Below are 20,231 nucleotides of genomic sequence, written 5' to 3'. Positions count from 1 at the left end.
CCTAACCCTCCCCCTGTCATTCTCAGGCCTCTCAGCTTGTTGTTCAGCACCACCATTCCAGGGTGAAAGCACCCCTCCCTTAGTGAACAGGTACTGCTGCTGCCTCAGGTTCAGAGGTGGTGATGTCCTGGTGGGAAACATTTCCAGGGCCCATTCCTATCCCTGTTCCTCACCAAGACACTGCATTCCTCCAGGCAAGCTGTGAGGCCTTGGCAAACACCAGGCAGCAAGGGCTTATTGCAGACCTGAGCCCAGGCAGGGGGTGATGCTGTACCTGTACAAAAGCAGCTTCGAGATCACTTATCTCTGCTTCTTCCAGCTGCTCAATCCTGAAGGCCTCCTCTTCAAAGTAGACTTCCTCCACATCCTCCTCAGCAGCGAGACAAGGTGACAGGAGCAGGGGTCTGGAAGGCATCAAGCAGAGACAAATGCCCTTGCTTCTGCCTTTTCCAAGGCTGGGCATGTTGCAGGTGAGGCATCCCATCCACGGGGATGATGCGTGGTGCTCCCAGTTTTGGGGGGCATCATTTGCAGGTGAGCAATACCACAGAAACCTTCATTTAATACAAAGACGGTACTCAAAATATTGCTGCTTAGGTTAGAACTTGGAAAACATAGTACATGGGAGACCAGGTGAGATGTGCGTACAGAGCAGGGCATTGCAGATGCATCAGGAAAGATCGCGTAGTCAGAAAAGTACAGGCAGTATGTTCCTCCTGCTGTGCAGAATGATTTCTCATATAATGAAGATCTGCCACATAAAAAGCCGAGAGCCTGATTTCAAGGCGGGACTGCCTTGCAAGCACCATCTGAACCCCAAGACTGCCTATGCAAGACACCACCAGGATACATAATCCTCATCTTCCTCCTGCAGCAAACACAGACCACAGCTCCACCATTCTGCAAAGGGGGCTCACAAGGTAGATTTCAGCAGTTTAATACAACAATAACTAAAAAAACCCCAAGCCTCATCTCACTGTTCTTTGTGTTTATCTCCTGATGTGCTCTTCCCTGGACAGAAACGTGAATCAGGGATCGGGGATAATGAAAATATCGTTAAGACAGCTAAATGCAGGAAAATTGAAAAACACAAGCATCTTCCTGCATCCTTTGCAGGCCCTAGATCAGAAGAGGTATGTAAACAAGCAGCGGCTCCTTTTCTCTTTTATCTCCATGCCTTGAAAAGCTGTTATTTTCCAAGGCCTTTTAAAAATCATTTTTAACAATCCCCCTCCCCCTTATTTTTATTTAAATATGTTCCCTTCAAATGCAATCACAAGCCTTTTATCCTAACCTAGAAAACCCGCCAGTGTCTCTCTTTTCCCACGAACACAGTGAGGGATGGAGCAGCCTCTCATTCACCCAGCAACTGAAGCTCAAGCATCTCCAGTGGAGCTCTAGGAACAGATTATGAAGAAACATAAAGATATGGGTTTAACACTGACTAGTTGAGAGTTTTCAGCTATTTCAGAGGAATTAACCGAGAATGATTCTGTAGCACTACATAACAAATCCCTAAATGTTTATCTCATCTGAAATCACAGTGAATCACTAAACTAAGTGGAAAGGTTTTTTGAAATACCATCTAGACAAAAGTCACTACCTACAACCACTGGCAATAACTGGGCTGTTTTCTACAACAGGAAAAATACTGTAAACTTATACCTGCTTGTATTAGGAAGCACTTGCAGACACAGCACATAATCCTATCTTTAAATTCATCTCCATAAACTCCATAATCATCCCGACTGCCCTGGACTAATGGATGTGGTTTTAAATCACATGGACCATCTCCAGGAGCTGGGTGCTCCCAAGGAAGGCACAAACCAGGTTCCTGCTCAGACCCACGGGAGGGGATGTCTGGGGCTATGGTTGCTACAGGTGATGTAGACAGAGCCTGTGTCACCAGGAGACACTCGCCTGGCACCAGGTGCTGTATTAGCAGCAAGCCCGGGGCAAGCCTGTTGGTGAAAGCATCCCTCCTGAATGCTGGAAACAACCCTCCTGATGCATCCATTCTGAACGCATCCCTCCTGGGTGCCCCTCCTAAACACATCCCTCCTGGATGCACCCCTTCTGAACACATCTCTCCTGGATGCATCCCTCCTTAACACGTCCCTGCTGTATGCATCCCTCCTAAACGCATTCCTTCTGAACACACAGCTCCTGAATGCATCCCTCCTCTCAAACACATCCCTCCCTAACGCACCCTTCCCAAACGCATCCCTCCTCCCAAACGCATCACTCCTCCCCAGTGCATCCCTCCCTAATTCACCCCTTCTGAAAACACATCTCCTGAACGCACCCGTCCTCCCGACAGCATCCCCAGTTCCCCCCCGAGGCTGGGTCGCTTCAGTCGTCATCGGGGTTTCAGCCTCTCCAGCTTGTGAATGCAGCTGAACAACTGCAGTCACATTCATCCCAACAAAGCCATCAAGGCAACAGGAGCCACTCACCCTGCACTGTCCTTCAACTCCTCCTCCTTTTTCTCCTCCTCCTCCTCCTCTTCCTCCCCATCCTGCTCCATTTCCTCTTCCTCCTCACCAGCACTCAGGGAGCACAACCACACCCTGAGAAGGAGAAACTCATCAGGTGAAATCCCAAAAGTGTGTCTGAACCTCGCAGGAGGAGCACTGCAGCACAGACATGCTCTCCCTGCACCCACCAGCCAGCATCTGCGGGGTGGGCACAGCTGGGTACTCTGGGCTTACAGTGCTCACAGCCCGTTAGTGTCTGCAGCCCAGTGCTGGGGGGAGAAAGAATGGAAGAAGTTTGGGAATGGAAAACCAGAGTCCTTGAGCCATCAAATTCCCCCTGCAGCATGGGGACAGGATATGCTTAGGGGTCACTTGTTGCTGATTTTGACCAAAACCTCACTGTATCAACAGCAAAATCCACCCTCCAGGACATGCTGTACTCCACAGCTTCACAAGCTCCTATACTAAAGGGAAAGAAGTCTGAAAAACACCTTTATAACCTGTCCAGTGTTTCTTGGTCTTCCAGGAATTCATGTTTTTCAGGACCAAAAGATATTGAGGAGCCTCCTGTTAATCCTGTCCTGCCTGACCCACCTGGACCAGTAGGTGATACTGGTCATCCTGGCCCTCGTGGTCCTTCAGGGGAGAAGGGACAGCCTGGCTGAGATGGTGTCCCTGGACCAGTTGCTCAGAAGGGTCAACCGGAGCAGAAGTTCTGGCTTGTGCTTAAGTGCAGTTGACCATTGCCCATGCTGGAGGTGGAGACTACTGCACATCTTCCCCCACAAGTGCTCTAAGCTCTGGGAGCACTTGGGGGGCTCCCAAGGCCTTTGGAAGCATGGATAGACACCTCTCATTCCCCTGCTGCAATGCAGCTTGGTCCCAGATTTGAAAACATTGCCCAACCCTTGGAAGGACCTTGACAGGGTTTTGGTTTGGAAGAAGTAGGATGAATTATATAGAGTTCTGTTTCCAAATGTCATGACAGTTGGATGCACAATTGATGGGAACAAGGTCCAAAATTTCAGCTCTTGGGCCCCCAGCACAAAAGGCATATGGAGCTGTTGGAACAAGTCCAGAGGAGGCCACAAGGATGTCCAGGGGCTGGATCGGCTCTGCCTGGAGACAGGCTGAAAGAGCTGGGCTTGTTCAGGCTGGAGAAGAGAAGGCTCCTGAAGGGGAGACCTTAGAGCAGCTCCAGAGCCTAAAGGGGCTGCAGGAAACCTGGAGAGGGGCTTTGGACAAGGGCCTGTAGGGACAGGACAAGGGGGAATGGCTTTAACCTGACAGAGGGGACACTGAGCTGAGCTCTTAGGCAGAAGCTCTTCCCTGTGAGGGTGCTGAGGCCCTGGCACAGGGTGCCCAGAGAAGCTGTGGCTGCCCCATCCCTGGCAGTGCTCAAGGCCAGGTTGGACACAGGGGCTTGGAGCAAGCTGCTCCAGTGGAAGGGGTCCCTGCCCGTGGCAGGGGTTGGAGCTGGATGAGATTTAAGGTCCCTTCCAACCCAAGCTGCACTGTGAGTCTGTGACTCTATGATCTTAAGAGCATCCTTTAGCTGTCCCCTGCAGCACAAAGTGAAGCATCGCATTCCCAGCTCTGCCACTGCCTGCCCCAACCCAAATCTCAGCACCAGAAGGGAAGGCCATTTGCTGAAACACGTTTTGGGTCCTTATGATGCCCCCCTCTTTGGAAAGAGGCACCTCAGCTGCCTGCTGTCAGCTCCACCACCAGTATTGGCAGGGAGGGGTACCCAGAGACATGCTCATCCCTTCCCATGGCCATGATGCTGGTGGTTAGAAAGCATGTACAGCTGCCCATCAACACCCTCTCCCTTTGTCTTCCTACCTATTTTCATCTTCCTGAGGTTCCTCCTGTATGGGGGGAAGGGGATGAGTATCTGCCACCATCTCAGTCTCAACATCCCAGGCCATCACCTCACACGTGGCTTCATTACTCCAGCCACCATCCATCTCTTCCAGGATGAGGTCTGTCTCCTTGGGCTCCTCAGGGACAATGTGTACTGAAACAAGAATGGGGGAAGGCAGGTGATGAAGTGAGCAGTACATTGTCAAGAGCCCAGTGGTAGAGCCAGGGCAGATCTCATGTTCTCCTTGCTCAACAGTGAGATGCTGCCACATGCCAGGACCTCTCAGTTCACACAGACCTGTGCAGCCGCAGTCCCTGGCATGTTACTGGGGAGGCTGCAAAGGGAAGAGCCCAGGCCTGACACATGATGAGCCCTCTCCATGTCCCAGGGGTACCCCTGCTACCACATCAGGCACACAGCGAAGACACAAGAGGAGGAAGCACATCGCTTACTGTAAAACGGGTTTATTTTGAGAACAAACCTTACATATCCACAGTGAAGCTCATAGCAAACACACAAATTCAACTACAGAAAGGCAGGAAACACACCTACGGCTGGCGCTGCACTGCATTTACCCACCCTACAGTGCCTATGCTGCCTTCAGCCTGTTCCCTGTAGATCCCCATTAATTAAAACACGGCACAGCAATCAGGGAGATGACTTTTAAAACATGCCATAACTTTGGAAACATATGAAAATGGAGCAAATACTAAAAGTGTAGCTTCATATCAGGAGGGTTCATTATAAACACATAAGATGGATCTCGGGTTGATTGTTGGCTCATGGCTCATTGTTACAGCTGCTTAGAGATGCAAAGAGGTGGTGGGAGACCTTATTGTGGCCTTTCAGTATGAACAGGGGATTGTACAAAAGATGGAGAAAGACTTATTACTAAACTTCGAAGGGACAGGACAAGGGGGAATGGCTTTAACCTGACAGAGGGGACACTGAGATGAGCTCTTAGGCAGAAGCTCTTCCCTGTGAGGGTGCTGAGGCCCTGGCACAGGGTGCCCAGAGAAGCTGTGGCTGCCCCATCCCTGGCAGTGCTCAAGGCCAGGTTGGATGAGGCTTGGAGCAACCTGGTCTGGTGGAAGGGGTCCCTGCCTGTGGCAGGGGTTGGAACTGGATCCTCCAACCCAAAGACCATTCTGTAATTCTAAGGTCTTTACTAAATCCTGGGGTGTAGGACCCTCATCCCACCCAGCCCAGAGGCCCTGCACATCTCTGGGCTGCTGGCAGCCCTGGGGACCCCTTCCCATGCCAGAACATTCCTGCTGCTGTGGTTAATGCTGCATCTGGGGAGCTGTGAGCTTCCGGAGCGCCTGCAGTTGAGGGTAAGGACAGTCTGGGGTAAGTTCTCCTACAAGGAGAGCTCAGGAAAAGGTTTTTAACCCTACCTACCCACCTAAAGATTAACCTCAGCACCTGCACTGGTGGCTGCAAACCAGAGCCCTTTCCACTCGTTGGGAGAAAACACTAAGTTAATGGGAGGAAAGCAGTAAGAGGCTGAGGAGAGCTTAAAGAGCTTTATGATGTTACACCTCAGAGGCAGCAGCCAACTGAAGGAAACCTGTGAGCTTCAGCTGGAGGTCTCAGGGGTGAATATTCACATGCTTGATGGGGTAGTGAGAGGACCAGGAGTGCTGGGAAGCTTCAGCAAGAGGCATCCTGCCTCCAAGTGGTGCATTTCTACCTTCCTATAAACTACAGCTCCAGCCTGATATACATCACCCTGCAAAAACAATAGCTCTGGTTCCCAGAGCCGAGAGGGAGGGAAGATGGGACAGTCCCAGGACCAGGGACACACAGCTAGCATCCCTGACCAGCCTCCATTCCTGCCACCCTGGCTGGGAAGGAGCTAGAGACCATTTGCTGATTGCCCTTTGCTTTTCCTCCCCAGCTGCACTCTTTCCTCAGGTTGATCTCAGTGGGTTGTGGGAAGGGCTGGCTGGCCATGGTCTTCGTTTTCCATTTGTTTCAGAGGCACTAAGCCCCTTTGCCTCCTGAAACAAAAGGAGAAGGAAAACATTAATGAGCTTGCTGGCAGTTTGGGCAGATCTACTGCTGACCAAATCTCTCCCTTCCTTGGGCACATCAAGATGCCTCTAAGCACCAAAGGGAGGTGAAAAACAGCCAGCTGCAAACAGATGTGTGACTGCCCTCATATGCCCATTGACTTTGCCTCTTCCCTAGGTAATGCTCTGGTCTCCAGCTTGTACAGACACGTGGAGAAATGCCTTCCCACAGGACTTCCCCCATGAGATCCCACCAAGTGGCTGCTGTCCTGGTGGGATCCACCTCCCGACACATCCCTGGGGGGATGCACAGCCTCTCTGTGCCGTGGCAGGTCCCTGCTCCCACCAGCAGCTCCCACAGCCCAGACAAAGGCAGATTCCCTGGCAGCACTTGTACAGGCCTGTGGGGCATCTCCCCTGCCCTGTGCATGGTGGCAGCCACGTCTCCTGCTGCTCTCAGTGTCCCATAAGGCAGCGGGTGCGGAGAGCCAGCCCCATCCGCCTGCAGGACCTGTGCTCATTCCCCACAAGCAGCAGTGAGAACCCCATGATGTTTTCCTACACCGTGCAGACTCGCATCCAACACCACTAATCACAGGATATTGTTTTCATGAGATATCTCCTTAGACATCACAGGCTTGGCAAACACCCGCCAGTACAACAACAACCATGCCAAAGGGAGTCATGAAGGCAGCGGGTTTGAATTTCCCTGTAATGCTTTGATCAAATCCCAGCAGTTTAGCAATCACCTTCCAGCACATCTTGAGGACAGGCACTGATAACGGCACTGATCTCAAAACCTGGGGCCCAAGCACGAAGAATGCTGCACTCAGAGACTCCCACAGCCTGAGCTTTGCCAAGTCTGAGCCACAACCCTGGATCTGCTCCCGCTTCCCAAGCAGCAACAGCTCCTTATGGATTCCTGGGGGGACTTGAGGGATCTCAGGGCTCCTGAGATGGCAGCCACAGTAGACTGGGGGACAATAACCTTCCCAATTACTGCAGCAAGCAAACCAGAACGGTGAGGTAGAGCAATCACTTACTTTCTTCCACGGGACTCAGAGTTGCTGCATCCATTCCCTGCCAGAAGGAAAAGGGAAACGTGAGAATTTTGGATTTAAATAATCCCATGTTTTTTCTCTAAACACCCCATTTTAAGTAAACGTGGACATTTTATGCTAAATATCCCATATGATTTCTTGGCGCATGTTGGTTAGCTTGGCCATGGGGACAAGCATCCCCACACATGATGGGACATGGTAGGAGCACATCAGTGAGCTTGTCTTGGTGCAAAGGAAGGAAAAGAGAGCATGCAAGGCTCCGGCTTCTCCTTAGAGCTGGACTGCAACCCAGTGAGGTGCCAGGACATGGGCACCACCCAGTGCTGCACGGGAAGGCAAGGAAACAGTAAAGAAAGCACAAACTATGGGAGCTTTCACTGCTGAGAAGCCAAATCCTGGTTTTCATTAATTAAGCGGGTTGTGGAGATTCGTTTTCTTGAAGGAGCTGTGGGACAGCCCGAACCACATCAGGTCCCTGCACTGATCTACTGGCATGTGCATGGCAGGGGACACCTTTCCTGCTGGGGACATGGTGTTCACATGCCCTCTACCTATCCAGCCCAGGCTGGTCAGCCTGGAGAAGAGAAGGCTGCGTGGAGACCTCATAGCAGCCTTCCAGTATCTGAAGGGGGGCTACAGGGATGCTGGGGAGGGACTCATCATTAGGGACTGTAGTGATAGGACAAGGGGTAATGGGTTAAAACTGAAACAGGGGAAGTTTAGATTGGATATAAGGAGGAAATTCTTTCCTGTAAGGGCGGTGAGGCACTGGAATGGGTTGCCCAGGGAGGTTGTGAATGCTCCATCCCTGGCAGTGTTCAAGGCCAGGTTGGACGAGGCCTTGGATGATATGGTTTAGAGCGAGGTGTCCCTGCCCATGGCAGGGGGGTTGGGACTGGATGATCTTAAGGTCCTTTCCAACCCTAACTATGCTATGATTCGATGGTTCTATACCTGTGCCTCCTGCTTCTCCCTTGTCACCGGCTGAGGCATCACCTTCTCCAGCCCCTGGACCAACCAGGCAAACACCCTGGTGACCAGAAACCACAGTTAGACCCGGGTGCCAGGCTCTCTGCTCCCACAGCACCATCCCGCTGGCCAGGTACCCACACAGAGCTGCTGCTGCAGTTACCTGCTGCCGTCCCCAGCCAGGGACCGAGGGACAAGGGTGGCCACTGGCTCAGGCTGCGTCTCAGCCACTGCTGGCTCCACTGCTGCCAGGGTGCTCTGGGTGGCTGAAACGTTGCTCTTTGGCTTTGCCTGGGGTTTAGTTCCTTTTGTGCCTGCTAAGGTTTATTGGGAAGGAGAAGGGGGACAGGCAATGCAGCAGTCATCTTGCAAATCATCGGGGAAGGGGAGCAGGTGAGGAAGGGTCACCTCCCCCATGGAAGGACAGGCTTGGGGGACCATCCTGAGAGCTTCTCCCCCAGGGATCCAGCCCTGAATGAGGACACGGGGTTTGGGGACAGAAGTGGTGTAGGGGCAGCACTGTGATGCTGGGACCCGGTGTGCCCCCACGCTGGGGCACGGGGATGGGGCAGCTCCGGGGCCAGTGCCTGCCTGCAGCCAGGGTCCAGAGTGTATCCTCTGAAAGGGCACCCAGGGAACTCACCTCCCTCTGCTGCTTCACACTTCTGCTCCTTCAGCTCCGGCTGTAGAGGGACAGAGGGACCAATGGACATGGCAAAGCACTGGATGTGGCCCCACATCACCCTGGGTGGGCATGTCCCCTACCCCAAGGGGACCCATGCGCACAGCCCCACACACCCTCCACTCTACTTTTGGCCCCATTTCCTTGACAAGGACCATTAAGCCCAGACACCTGACTGCTGGTACCAGCAGGTCCCAAACGGAGGGTCCCCCTGGATGCAGTCAGGCTGAGGAGCAGCAGGATGCACCCCAAGGCCTCTTTTTTGCTCTGCTCAATTCTCCATGGGTTTTATTCTCCAGGGTCCCATCCAGGGCATGTGGGATGAAGACAGGGAGCCCACTGCACTGTCACATCTGCCCAGCAGCCCCCCAGCCTCCTGCACTGTGCAGTGCTCACCTCCGGCTTCCTCAGCACCTCTGGCTGTGGCACCATCCTCTCGAAGCCCTGCACCAGCCAGTTGAGCACCCGCACTCCTGCCCTGCCAGAGGGGAGAGCAGCCATGGTTGGGGAGCTCATCCCATGCACCCCCTGCGTTCCCCCAACAGCCAGCCAGGGGACCCACCACTCCTCGGTGGTAGCATTCAAGCCAGACTCAGGCTCACAGTCGTCCAGCTTGTCATCCTCCGGGTCGAAGGGGATTATCTCTGCAAGGAGAGCAGTGCCATGGGCACAGGGGAGAGCCAGGACTTGCAGTGCCAGGAGCTGGTGGTTTCACCATCAGCTGGCGCAAGGGGACGGTAGTGCCAGCATCACTGACTGGGGAGGTGGGATGTGGGAGTCCCAGAATGGTGCCTGGGATGCTGCAAACTGCAGACCCCCGACTCTCCTTACCCAGAGCTTCCTCTTCCTCGTCCTTGAGGATCTGGACCTCTGTCTGAAAAGCCAAACAGACCATCATCCCCTGGCAGGCAAGGCGGGCTCATCCCAGAAGGGATGAAGGACACTCAGGGCAGATTTAGTGCTCCCAGTTAGCATTAGAGAGTGATGGGAAGGAGAAATGAAAGAAGAAAAGGTAAAAAGAGCTAGAAGCCCCAGGATGCCAGACAGTTGCCTGGAGCTGTCACCTACCTGATCAGGAACATCAATGCTTGTCTCAAAGCTCTTCCCAAGTGCCTGCAGCGTCCCTGGGGCTGGGACTGGCTGGGGAATCACCTTCTCCAGTCCCTGGGAGAGCCAGGAGAGCACACTGCTCCCCATGCTGCCAGGGAAGGGGCAAGTCAGGCTGAGAACCTTCATCCCAGGCATCCAGCCCCAAAACTGAAAGCCAAATCCCAAGCAAGCCATGCTGCACACTGGAGGATGCAATGTCAGTACCTCTCAAATACAGAGCCTTGGTCCTCAGGGACTGCAAATCCCACCTTCTTGTCCGTTTCTTCAACGGCAGCAGGAAAAAACCAAACCAAAAGCTCTCATCACCATTCCAGCAGCCCCTGGGATGCCAGCCAGGAGGGATCCATCCAGCAAAGGAATCCCCTGCACAAACCAGCGTGTTCCCCTGCATGGGGCCTTACCTTCAGTGCGTACGAAGTCAGCAGCATCCCTGGGGCCACCAGCCTTCCCTGTTGGTGCCTTCAACGTGAAAGGCAGAAGGTAGCAGAAAAAAAGGAAAGGAGACAGTGTCCCGTGGTCAAAGGTAGCTGCAAACCTCAGGGACTCCCCATTCTTCCTGCTGCAGTGGGGATGCATCCTGGCCCTCATCCCTTCTGTGGATGCTGCAGAAGCACCGGGCATCTCTCCACCATGCCCACAGAGTCCCTGCTACACCCCAGACTTGGATCCCCACTTACCTTAGGTGGCTCCAGATCCTGCTCTGGTGCTGGGGTTGGAGGGATCTCCTCCACCAGATGAGCACCTGGGGGCTGGGGGACCACCCGCTCGATCCAGCTCAGCATCCTGCTGGCTGTGGGCAGCAAGGAGGGGTTTCCAGTAGTGAGAGGCCAGCAGCAGTGAGGGAAAATGGGTGCACCAGCAGCTCACACTGTCCCCAGGGCAGCACAGCCTGCAAGTCCTGCTTGGGAAAGGTGGCACTGCAGTACAGCCAGACCTGCATCAAAAGAAGCGTGACCAGCAGGTCAGAGGAGGTGATCCTGCCCCTCTACTCTGCTCGTGAGACCCCATTTGGAGTACTGTGTGCAGTTCTGGTGTCCTCAATGTGAGAAGGACATGGAACTGTTGGAGCAAGCCCAGAGGATGCCACAAGAATGATCAGGGCCTGGCTGAGAAAGTTGTGACTGCAGTGATAGAACAAGGGGTGATGGGTTTAAACTGAAATGGGAGATTTAGGTTGGATATAAGGAAGAAGCTCTTCCCTGTGAGGGTGCTGAGGCCCTGACACAGGGTGCCCAGAGGAGCTGTGGCTGCCCCATCCCTGGCAGTGCTCAAGGCCAGGTTGGATGGGGCTTGGAACAATCTGCTCTAGTGGAAGGTGTCCCTGTCCATGGAGGGGGTAGAACTGTATGTTCTTTAAGGTCCTTTCTAACCCAAACCAGTCTGTGAGTCTGTGATTCAACCTTGACCCCTCACCGTGAAAAAAACATACCCTCAATGTTAATCTCACAGGCTCAGTTCATCTTGTGCTGTTCCTGAATGTAACTGCTCACTTAGGGTTGTTTTTCCATAGCCCTCCACAGCTGGCGTCACACAAGAAGTGCTCATGAAGCAGCAGCTGATCACAGAAGCAGTGATGCTCTGCTCAGAGCCCTCCACACTCCCCTTCTTTCATTTGAAGGATGGAAAGCAACAGTAATTTGAGCAGAATTTGTTTAGGAGCAAGTTTGAACATGTGCATCCACTCTGCTCTTCCCCTTTCAGCCATGGCCCGGAGACACGGCGGCTGCTGGGGCAGGAGAAGAGCAGGAGGGGCAGCCAGATACAGTGGTGTTGATGCGTAGGTAAAACTAAGATGCTGAACAGCAGGGATTCGGATGTCCAGGCTATGTTTGCTTGGCCCCTCTGGGTCTCCCACACCTCTTCTCCGTGCAGCTCTGGTCTGGGATGCAGCATGAGTGAGCAGAGTGATGCTGCATGTTGGGTCCAGGACTCTGCCTGGCTCAAATAGGGGATGTTTGCTGCTGCTGCCCCTCCAAAAGCCATGCTCAGCCCAAAATGCCTCCCAGAATCGTGCCACTCTACTCAATAAGCGGCTCAGTAACATCTGGGGCTGCCTCCACACTGCTGCCCATAGGAGATGCCAAAGAAGAGCAAGAGAAAGCAGGTCCCTGAGCTCCATCTACAGCCACGAGACTGCATGGGAGTTTTCATCCCGGGTTAACACATGGTGCCAGTCCCACATACGCAGCAGGATGATGGCTGGATGATGCTCAGAGCTTGGCTTTTTGCATTAACCCCTCACTCAGCACTTCAGGCATGCAGAAAACCCTCAGGTCCCTTGAGGTGGTTCACTGGGGGCTTCCCAAAGCCTGGCATTTGAAATCCTAATGAGCTGTTGTTCCCAGGCTCATGTATGATGTATGAGCTGATGTACAGCTCTTTGCTTGCCCCAGCCTTGTGCAGGGCCAGGAGCTGGGTAAGGATGCATCCAAAACATTGCCTCATGTGGCACCTCCAGCCCCTGGCACAGCACGGGCAGGCTCACCTCTATCAGAGACCCCCATGTCACCAGAGCAGGGTGGCTGTAAAACACCTCCCAGAGGCCTGATGATCAGAAATCAATTAACAAATTGCCTTTTACCTCCCACCTGGTACAGGGGATCAAGGAGCTGTGAATGCCCTAGGAACTGCAAAGAAAACCCAGCAGTGACACACGGCACAGCAGCGCTTCCATCTGTGTTTTGTGACCTTCACAGGTCCCAGAGAAGCCCAAACAAGTGCTGAGAAAACCCCCACACCAATCATCAGCTCTTCTCTCAACATAAAGTTATGCAGCTGTAAAAGCTTTGTCCGTGGCCTGGGGAGGAAAGTGGGGGACTGGTGCTGTTCCTCTGGCACACACCAACAACAGAGGGGCAGGAACATTTGTGGGTCCCCAGAAAACTGACTGCTGGAAGAAACAGGAATGAGCAGCCAGCATTTGCCTGTGATGACACCGAAGAGCAGGCAGCCACATGCAATACCCCACACTGCAGGCACAGGCGCATGCCACTGACTGTATGCAGCTCCATGGTGAAGGGCTTTAGTCTCCACCAGCACAAGCAGCACGTAGACCTGCCATCCTCACTTGGAGCAGGGAGCACCATGGCCTTTCCCTCCCCTCCAGCAGCAGATCAAACCCCTCCACATCTACCCCACTCCATCACCCTCACGGCATCACTCCTCATGGATCCATGTCCCTGCCACAGCTCATCCTCCAGCTCCATTTCAGACCACTGACCCCACTGTGATGTGTGACCCTGCAGAGACCCCAGCCATGTCCCTCACCTCCATCATTGTCACTTACCCCACTCACTTGCTGCTGCCTCCCACGAAGCCACTGCTGGGATCTACAGGCTCCTTGGCCACTGCAGCTCACTGCTGACCCCCCAGGCACACCCCAATCCTCTCAGGGCTCTGTGAGGATTAGCTCAGCGCTCCCTGCAAATGGGATTACTGGGACGCAGCTGTCTCGAATGCCCCAGCTCCCAGCAGCCAGCCTGGCTTTGGTGAAGGATAGTGCAAAGAAAAGCCAAAACTCAAGCAGGTTTGAGCATCCTCCACACTGCTGGAGCCACAAAACCTACCTCAGACACTCACCAGTTCAGCGCAAGCCCATCAGTGCTGTGGGGACACTGCCACCTCGCCCAGGGCCAGCTGCATGCAGGCAGGCACAGACGAGCTGCAGTGAGGCTGCTGAAACCCAAGGGTGATGTGCCCCAGGATGCTGAACTCGCTGCTCTGCACTCACCCCAGCACGGTGGCGGGAGGTAGAAGCACCAGGCTGAGCTAAGCCTCCCCTTGCTGAGCCTGCCAATTGCTGCTTGATCCGTTTACCTCCAGCCCTGCTGACTGCCAGCCTTTCCCACTGCCCTAATCCCAGCCGCGGTCATGCCCTGGAATCCTGGTTCTGGCACAGCTTTTCTGCTCAACATCCAGCCCCAGGTTGGCCAGAGCCCCCTGACCTGATTCCTCCTTCCTCAGCACAGCGGGAGTCCCCATCCCAGTGAGCAACAGATCACCTTCCTGCCTGGCCCCAGCCTGGCCCCTCTGCAGCTCTCATTCACAGCTAGGGAAACTGAAGCACGCAGCAGAGGTCCAGGCACACTGCACCTCATTCCCCACCTGCCAGGCCTGGGGAAGGAGCCTGAAAGGCATCACTGTGTTCCTAAAATACTGCTCACTCCGAAGCAGAGTGATGACTGCTTATAGGTCAGCACTGGACACTGACTTTACCAGCAGAAACACAAACCAAACGTGCTTACTGTGTTCTTCCAAGCCTCGTGGCTCCCAAAGCCATCACCCAGCCTTTGCTCCCCACGGCTCTGGCCAGCAGAGCTGCTCATGCCCAGCAGGAATCGGCAGCAAACCCCCATGGTGGCCAGACGATGAGCACAGGGCTCCTGTGCCGGGCCAGGCAGCTTGGATCCACACAGATTCCCCCTCCTCGCTCTCCTGAATGGTAGACTCAGACCCCAGCCCAGGGCTGGCAGGGTTTAATCTGTCAGCAGCTTCAGCTGCCCCAGTTGCCCCCCTCCAGGCTGTGGGGGCAAACTGTCTGCTCCACACTGTGGGATGGGTGCTGATGCCGCACCAGCACTGAGGGAGGCAGGAGAGCCTCAGCTCTGACAGCAGGACACTGGGGCTGCTGTGGAATGCCTTGAAAACCCCGGATCACCGTGAAAAACCCCACCTGTGAAGGGAGCGGGCTGGGCTGGCCCTGAAAGCACAACATGCAAGCTCCTGGGCAGCACCGAAGGCTCCTGGACAGGCATGGTGTTAAATGGACCTGCTGCACCCCTTGCAGGACCAGTGATGGAAGTGGCACAAGATCAATCCCGGCAGCCCTCACGGCACAGCCTGGCCCAGGTTCCACCTTGCAGGGGGCTGTGGAGGTCCCACCTGAGATGATAGTGCTGCCTAAAAGAGCAAAGGAACACAGGGGCAGCTTCAAGTCAACTTCTGCAGGCTCAGGCTCACGAAATCCTGCAGCAAGGGGTTAAAACCAAATCTGCATCCCCTCTGAGTGCGAAGATGCAAGTGGATGCCCAAGAGGAATACCTGGAGAACAAGGGGAAGGTTCTGCTGCTTACCTGAGCAATACTGCCAGCTCTCCTGGCATGTTTGCCGAACTATTTTCCACTCACTTTTGCTGCCCTTTCATTTTCATTCTGGGCTTTCACATTGGTGGGGTAAGGCAGAAGGGACTGATTGCAGTAACTACATGGAAAAAAGATACCAAGTAGGTAAGTAAGGTCTTCTGGAAAAGCAACCAGATCTTAAAGGGCCAGTGCTGAGAGGATGCTGCTCCCACCAGCAGCTCCTGGTCCTCCCCCAGCCAGAGCCTGGGCTCTAGCATGTGCAAGGTTTACCTGCTTTGCTGTGATTCAGGGAAAGCAAAGATGAGACATTAAAAGCCTGTGCAGAGCAGGGGGTGGTGCCGATGCCATTTGCTTGCCTACCCTGAGGATACAGAGAATTACTTCAAACCACAAGGTTCAAATACAGGCACTGCTTGGGACTATCAGCTGCTGTTCAACTCTTCATCTTCCCATGGAAATCATCCAGCTGGGAGCAAGAAATGAGGGCAGCTGGGAAACATAACATCCTTTCTTTTAAGAAGGACATGGAGTTGTTTGAGCAAGCACAGAGGGGCCACAAGGATGATCAGTGGCTGGAGCACCTCCCGTATTAAGACCGGCTGAGAAAGTTGGTGCTGCTCAGGCTGGAGAAGAGAAGGCTGTGTTGAAACTTCAACAGGGGAAGTTCAGGTTAGATATAAGGAAGAGGGTGAGGCACTGTGAGGGTGCTGAGGCACTGGCACAGGTTGCCCAGAGAAGCTGTGGCTGCCCCATCCCTGGCAGTGCTCAAGGCCAGGTTGGACACAGGCTTGGAGCAAGCTGCTCCAGTGGAAGGGGTCCCTGCCCATGGCAGGGGATGGAACTGGGTGAGCTTTGAGGTCCCTTCCAACTCAGACTAGGCTGGGATTTTATGACTCTGCCACCAGGCACCATCCTGCTCCATGGCACTAACGCCCTCTGAGGGCTCAGCACAGCTGCCAGAGGGAAAGATGACCCGGGGTCAGTGTCTGGAGAGGGGATGGGGTCCTGCCCTCTCCCAAAGAGGGGGACATTCCTTCTCTTCCTCCTCCAGAGCACCTCTGCACCTTAACTGAAGGAGCTCTGAATGGACAAGGCAGCATGAAGGGATGCCATGCCAACTCCCAGCTGCAGGACTCAGGCAGAGCACTGTCCCCACTCTTGCTTTGGTTTCCCATCCCAAACCTTCAGCTAGAAGCATTTTTTTGGTGATCCAAACACACATCTCACCTGGGTGTGGGATGGAGCAAGTCAGGCTGTCTGCAGGTCTCTTGCTATCACAGGATGCCAGAAAACTGTCTGGGAAGGCTAAAATGGCCAGGTGAGGGGCTGGGGTTCTTGCAGCACAGGATGCAACAGCTTCTGCCTTCTGGACAGGTGCTCCTGGTGGACAGAATCATGCCCGCTTCTGCCCTGAAGCCCCAGCAGAGAACTGTCCACGGGGCAAAACCTGGTCTAGCGGAATGTGTCCCTGCCCATGGCAGGGGTTTGGAACTAGATGAGCTTTAAGGTCCCTTCCTTCCCACCCAACCCAGTCTGGGATTCTATGAAAACCATACTGCAGACTCTGCTTGCTTTTACCTTCAGCCCCGGATGTCTGCCTATACCCAGTGTCTCAAGTTTTGGTTACCAAGGGGATGAACAATCATTTCTCCATCAGAAAAGTTCAGGGGAAGGAAAGAGAGAAAGAGAAATAGAGAAAGAGAGAAAGAAACAGAGAAAGAGAGAGAGAAACAGAGAAAGGAAACGTGGGAAAAAAAATAAATATATAAAGCAGAGCCAGACAGAACATGAAGACAGAGGAGGCTCCGCTCCAGAAATCTTACACACCCACAAGAATGTATAAATAACTATAAATTTATTAGTAAAGCAAACCCATTTGACACTCACACAGAAGAGAAGGATGTGTTAATACAATATATATACACACATACATGGAGTATCATCTTAGAAACACATGGAGAGCAGTGTTAAAGGCACTGCAAGCCACACAAACCTCAGCATCCTTGGCCGCAACTCCCCATGGCCCCAGGGAACTATGCCAGAGGCACGAGCACAGGTCAGGATAACCGAAAACCTCACAGTCATGGAATCCCTCAGATCCACAGCCCGGAGGATATGGAGATAAGCCTGTGGTCCAGCTCCTTCCTGCTGTGCTGCTCTCCCACGGAGCACCCAGGACATGCTGTGACAGCAGCTCCTTCATGCCCAGAAAGCAGCAGAGGCAGCTGCTGGCCCCAGCCCTTGCAGCAGCCATTACTGCATCTCAGCATCATGTGTGCAAGAACCTTCCACAGGTGAACTCACCACCCAAGGGAGGAACAGTCAAACTCTGAACAAGTGGGTGTTTTGCTTAATATTAATAGCCAGTCTCTGTCTGCAGCCTTGATTTGATGGTAAATACCCAAGGGAAGTGTAGACAGTGCTCTCCTCCCTCCTAACAGTGCACAGCCAGGCTGGAGCACCCAGATGTGGTCTCAAACTACTGTGAGAGGATGCTTTCCCCCTTGCCCTCCACTTATGGGCCCCAAGAGCAGAGTGTATGTCTTCCCACCCAGATGGCAGGGATGGCATGTGGTCCCAGAGAGCTGTCAGGGACACCTAGGACACCTGTGGTCCTAGAGGTGCCCACACCACGGCCAACTCAGCTCATCCACCTGCCTGATGCCCATAGCTGCTCAGCAGGCATTCCCAAGGGAGCTGAGTGATCCAACACTCCCCCCACGACCAGGGCCACGACTTCTCCCCAGAAATGTCTGACAGCCCTTCACTGACTTAATGCCCAGCCCTGGAGAAGTGACAAAGGGACCCACCATGGAAATGGCTGCTCTCACCTCAGCACTTGTTTCCTACAGGCCTGCTCTGGCTCAGGCTCACTCACCAGAGAAGAGCCGTACCATGGACACAATATGGCCAAGCCAACCTGCTAAGCCAAAGGGATAGCCTGTGCCCAGTGGGATGGACAGCCTCATGGGGGAAAGGACCACAAGCACCTACTGCATTTCAGCAAGACTAGGGTCCCAGCACCTGACCTTATCATCATGGTTTGGCATCACCTGGATCTCAGTCTGGGAGAGGAATTTGGGGCAGGACAAAGGGAATTTGGGTGCGAAAAGGGGAAGAGACCTCATCATCAAAATGAAAAAAAAAAAAAAAAAAAAAAAAGGTGAAAACCAAACTGCTGCTTCCAAATAAAGAGTTGAACAAAGGGCGAAGAAGCCAAGAAGATCTTGCATTACAAAAGTATAAACAAAATAGCTGTGGAGGGGAAGGGGCTGAGACATAGCTAAAGGCAATCTGTAGGCAGGCTAAGAGGAAGTGAAGATCAGCAAAAAGCCCAGGTAACAGTCTACCTTCTTCATGGACCCAGGAAAACAAGAGTAACAACAGCCCTAGACAGCTGGGTTTATCTCCTGACAATATCCACACAGCCTCTGGCCAGCTGAACCCTGCCCAGCACCTCCCCAGCAGCATCCTGTGCTTGAGCTGCCCTACAGACTATCGTCAGGTCTGGTCACCAGGTCTTGAAGACACATGCAACACCAGCTCCAGCACGGTGACCCTCTTGGGTGCAGTGTGGCAGTGAGTGATGCCAGAGGCCAAGCGGAGCCAGCATGAAGAAGCCTGAAAGTCTCTTGAAAGAAATGTCATAAGGAAAGTGCAACACGTGCAGAGTAGAAACATGTTTTATTCACAACAGGCTTTGGCCACAGCTGCTCTCTGGTTTGAAAAGGGAACACCAGCAGTTAGCAGAGCCCTTGGTGGTGGGTGCCTGGCCAGCCCCTGCTTCCCCACCCAGCACCACACTCCTGACACCCACGTGCCTCTAGCCATTTCCATCATCTCTTGGGTCAAAACAGGACCCAAAGCCACAGCAGCAGAGATAGACCTGCTGCTTCCGACTAGACAATTTCCCTGTAAAAACACCCCTGAGGCTCTTGGTGGCCACTTGGCAGCCCGCTCCACATGGGTCCTCCACCAGCCACTACCAATGTCTCGCAGCAGAAGCCAACATGGGCTTCTACTTGGATCTGGGCAGCAAACAAGAGAGTCACCACAGCCAGTCCTACTTAATGATGCTTTAATGCTGCACCAAGATGTTTATGAACCTGAACGCACCAGCTCACAGCCACCAACTGATGACCTGCACTTGTCCCCACCAAGGTCCCCACCAAGGTCCTCACCCCACCTCTTCTCTCCCAGGTATGGGGCCCCCCATCCCAAGCAGAGCTGGAGCTCCTAGCTGGGCACCAACGGCTTTCCCAGCTGTGCAGCTTGAGGAAAACAAACAGACCACAACAGTCCCTGTGCCCAGGGCTATAAAGGGGATGGGATCCATCAGCTCTGTGGCCAGAGCATGGCCATGGCGCAGAGCTGTGCCTGGGGCACACTTCCACCCTCCTCCACCCCAAGCACCTCAGGCTGTCCAGCCACTCCAGCAGCCACTGGGGCCCTGGGGAAGGAAGAGAGCAGGGAACAGCCACACAGGGGCCATGCCAACAACTCCTCCAACCCCCTCCCCTCTAGCCAGCTGCCGCCCCAGAAAAAAATAAAGCCCCAAAAGCCCCTGGGGGCTTCAGCAGCCTCCATTTCACACCCTGCTCCTACTGAAGATGAGCTTCTCTGCAAGCCCCAGCTCTGGGGACTGATCCTGGCTACTGCAGAACCCCTGGCTCTGTGGGAACTGTAGCAGCCATGTGGAGCTTGGGCAGGAGCAGAGCAAGGGCTCAGGTGGATGCCAGGCTCCTCAGCTGGCTCTGGCCCCATGTGAACAGCCTTGGTCACCATCAAGCCCTTCTGTAAAGACAGGATTAGCCTTCCTTGGACTAATTTTTTCTCCTACAGTAAAGCATACACTGAACTTGCTACATATTAAACAGCAAAAAACCAGCTATTTAGAAGCAAAGAGATCTTTAAAAAAACAAGGTATCACTTTTTTGTTGCTGTTTAAAAGATCCAGTATGACATCAAG

At 53.6% G+C, this 20,231-nt stretch overlaps 1 protein-coding gene across 1 annotated transcript in view; it reads right to left on the bottom strand.

Moving 5' to 3' along the window:
* Positions 1-11,117, bottom strand: part of CNGB1 (cyclic nucleotide gated channel subunit beta 1) — a 28,345-nt gene extending 17,228 nt beyond the window's left edge. Inside the window, 15 exon segments of the mRNA XM_061369117.1 lie at positions 275-404; positions 2,457-2,570; positions 4,323-4,641; positions 7,109-7,159; positions 7,403-7,439; positions 8,375-8,450; positions 8,553-8,703; positions 9,033-9,072; positions 9,468-9,549; positions 9,634-9,715; positions 9,903-9,945; positions 10,140-10,269; positions 10,386-10,443; positions 10,583-10,829; positions 10,832-11,117. Of these exon segments, the coding sequence (XP_061225101.1) occupies positions 275-404; positions 2,457-2,570; positions 4,323-4,641; positions 7,109-7,159; positions 7,403-7,439; positions 8,375-8,450; positions 8,553-8,703; positions 9,033-9,072; positions 9,468-9,549; positions 9,634-9,715; positions 9,903-9,945; positions 10,140-10,269; positions 10,386-10,443; positions 10,583-10,829; positions 10,832-10,963 (1,692 nt within the window). The 5' untranslated portion in view covers positions 10,964-11,117.
* Positions 11,118-20,231: the final 9,114 nt, after the last annotated feature.

The sequence above is a fragment of the Neopsephotus bourkii genome, unplaced genomic scaffold, assembly GCF_033783945.1.
Source record: "Neopsephotus bourkii isolate Nb327-2 ecotype Australia unplaced genomic scaffold, CSIRO-AGI_Nbou_v1 NB_1474, whole genome shotgun sequence".
NCBI lineage: Eukaryota > Metazoa > Chordata > Aves > Psittaciformes > Psittacidae > Neopsephotus > Neopsephotus bourkii.
This window is presented reverse-complemented; position numbering and strand designations above follow the sequence as displayed.